Source organism: Sitodiplosis mosellana, unplaced genomic scaffold (assembly GCF_009176505.1).
Source record: "Sitodiplosis mosellana isolate CC-2019 unplaced genomic scaffold, AAFC_SMos_1.0 Smas_scaffold_1328, whole genome shotgun sequence".
Lineage (NCBI taxonomy): Eukaryota > Metazoa > Arthropoda > Insecta > Diptera > Cecidomyiidae > Sitodiplosis > Sitodiplosis mosellana.
The window spans coordinates 1-2,226 of NW_022596570.1; the positions used below are offsets into that span (position 1 = coordinate 1).

Consider the following 2,226-nt stretch of genomic DNA (forward strand, 5'->3'; position numbering starts at 1 on the left):
ATAATTCCATTGTTACAATTGACAAATATTGATTTTGAAGAATAAAGTAGACAACTTATTTGTGTATATTTCATTTTGACGTGCTTACCTTTCGATATTCAAAGAGCCGCCTGAAAACGCTGATCGCTTTATGTACTTCTAATTGAATTGCAAACATGAACAAAAAAAACTTCAAACAAAAACTGTCATATCATGATGACAACACACCATGAGCAAAGTAAATAATTGATATTTTAACATCAAGAACAGTAGGGGAAAAAATTAAATGTACAAACATGAAATCACACATGTGTGCTATCCTTTAAAACGACCATATTATCTCTTTTTGCTTCTGTTTAATACTGATTAAGTTATATCACTTGTTACATCTGACTATTGTCGAGTGTGCTATGTTATGTGCCAAACACGGCTAATATTGTGTGAATATAGCCCACAGATGTTTTCAAACTTTATTTTAGGTGAAGATGGTCTATTAGGATAGACGTTACAACAAGGATTTTCTTTCTTATTTGAATATATAAATCTTAAATCTGCAATTTCTAAAGCAACTATATTAAAAGTAACTGTCACAATGAATCGAAAATCTCTTCGTTGACAGATAGACAATAATTCATTTCACGCGACAAAACTGGACTGAACCTAATTAAAGCTCATCTCGTTGCTTCAATGAATTCACAGAAATTGCCTGTCGTTCGATGTCTGCCAAAAAGTCGAAGGTTTCTTTTTTCGGGTTCAAGCCAGTTGTGAATCCGTAGTTGTTCAAATCGAGATAATGAACGTTGTCACCTTGAACTGGTCGAATTTGGATGGAATCATTTTTGTCAAACAGATCACTGTTTGGAAGTCCCAATTTTTCAATTCGAAGAGAAAGCAAAGACATTTTTTTAACAAAATGATTAAAATAAGTGAAAGGATTTCATGCTTTGAATGAAAAGTTAGAATTTTGTCTAAAAGAACTGTTTAAACTGAAAGAACCTACCCGTATTTTGCGAAATTCGTAAACAAGTGCGTGATGTTGTCAATTAATTTGAGACTGATTTTAGATCCTTCATCTTCCATGTTGCTTAGAACGTCATCATAAAGTGACTGGGCCGATTTAAATCTGCGGACAATATTGGTCACATTGTTATGAGAATGAAATAAACGAAAGTGATTGTTTTGTTCAGTTTTGTCAGATTTACCGGAATAAATAGTGAACCTCATCATAATGGGAGGCTCCAGGAACATTAGCAACTTCCGGATTTTGGCGTTTTAGTACGTTCAGTTTGGAGTCCATCGAAAAGCTATTTGTGATTGATACACAGTTTACAGTTTATAATAATTGTAGTGGGGTAGACGATCCGTCTACAATACATAGATTGGTTCCTTGGAACTTCTTTTCGCAAATAAAAATACAAATCACATAATTACACTGCATAGAAAGTTCTGCCATTTGATTTGGCTGCATGGGTCTTTACAGTTTTATCAATTTCATAGCCGAAATTTATGTCCGACAACAGATCCACATATTGCTTAAGTGCATCAGCACTTCCATCAAAGTAGAATTCACGAATTTTCTTCGTCAAAATCCTTTGATCCTTTAGAGAAAGAGTTGATAGCTTCAATTTCTACCATGGAGAGATTGTCAATAGCACAACTCACATCTTTTGGAATTTCCAGTCCCTTAAATGGCAACGGTAACTCAAATTCGCTTTTTAATACGTCTTCCAATGGCGGAGGAAAAAGATTCATCAATCCTACGAATTCCTGAATGAAAAATTTTCAACGTAAAATGTCGTTAGTTCGTATTTTATTTAAATAGTTGAATAGCTTCATTTTGTGTGAAACATACCGCAGAAGTTATGGTAAACAATACATCAAAGTCGAATTGTGTTGTCTCGTAAATTTTCTGCGGGGATTTCGTTAAGAATGGCTGCTCTGCGTCTTGTCCTGTTTGAAGTGAGGGAATCATAATTTTCTTATCACGTCAATTTGAAGAATAGCGTAATTGAAACACTCACTTTCAATGACGGGAGCAAATCGGATATTGATTTGTATATTTTTCACAAATTCTAAGCTGTATTCACTAAGTTTATCGGCTGGAGCTGATTTCAAAAATGTAACTAGTTCTTCATAAGTTTTCTTTGGTTCGCCCAATTCTGCGGCTATTTTGTGCGCAAGCTCCAAATGGTCAGTGTGTTCGGACATTGACCAACAGTTTCCGGCCACTCCACTCATAGGGATCGC

General features: G+C 34.8%; 1 protein-coding gene across 1 annotated transcript; it reads right to left on the minus strand.

Annotated features, from left to right (window-relative positions):
* Positions 1–318: 318 nt before the first annotated feature.
* On the minus strand, positions 319–2,220 carry LOC129571108 (uncharacterized). Its single transcript, XM_055450873.1, has 7 exons — positions 2,001–2,220; positions 1,832–1,929; positions 1,642–1,746; positions 1,411–1,577; positions 1,182–1,283; positions 980–1,102; positions 319–833 (listed from the first exon to the last, which is right to left on the minus strand). The coding sequence occupies exons 1-7, from the start codon at positions 2,215–2,217 to the stop codon at positions 644–646; spliced, it is 1,002 nt and encodes a 333-aa protein (XP_055306848.1). The 5' UTR covers positions 2,218–2,220; the 3' UTR covers positions 319–643.
* Between the last annotated feature and the right edge of the window lie 6 nt (positions 2,221–2,226).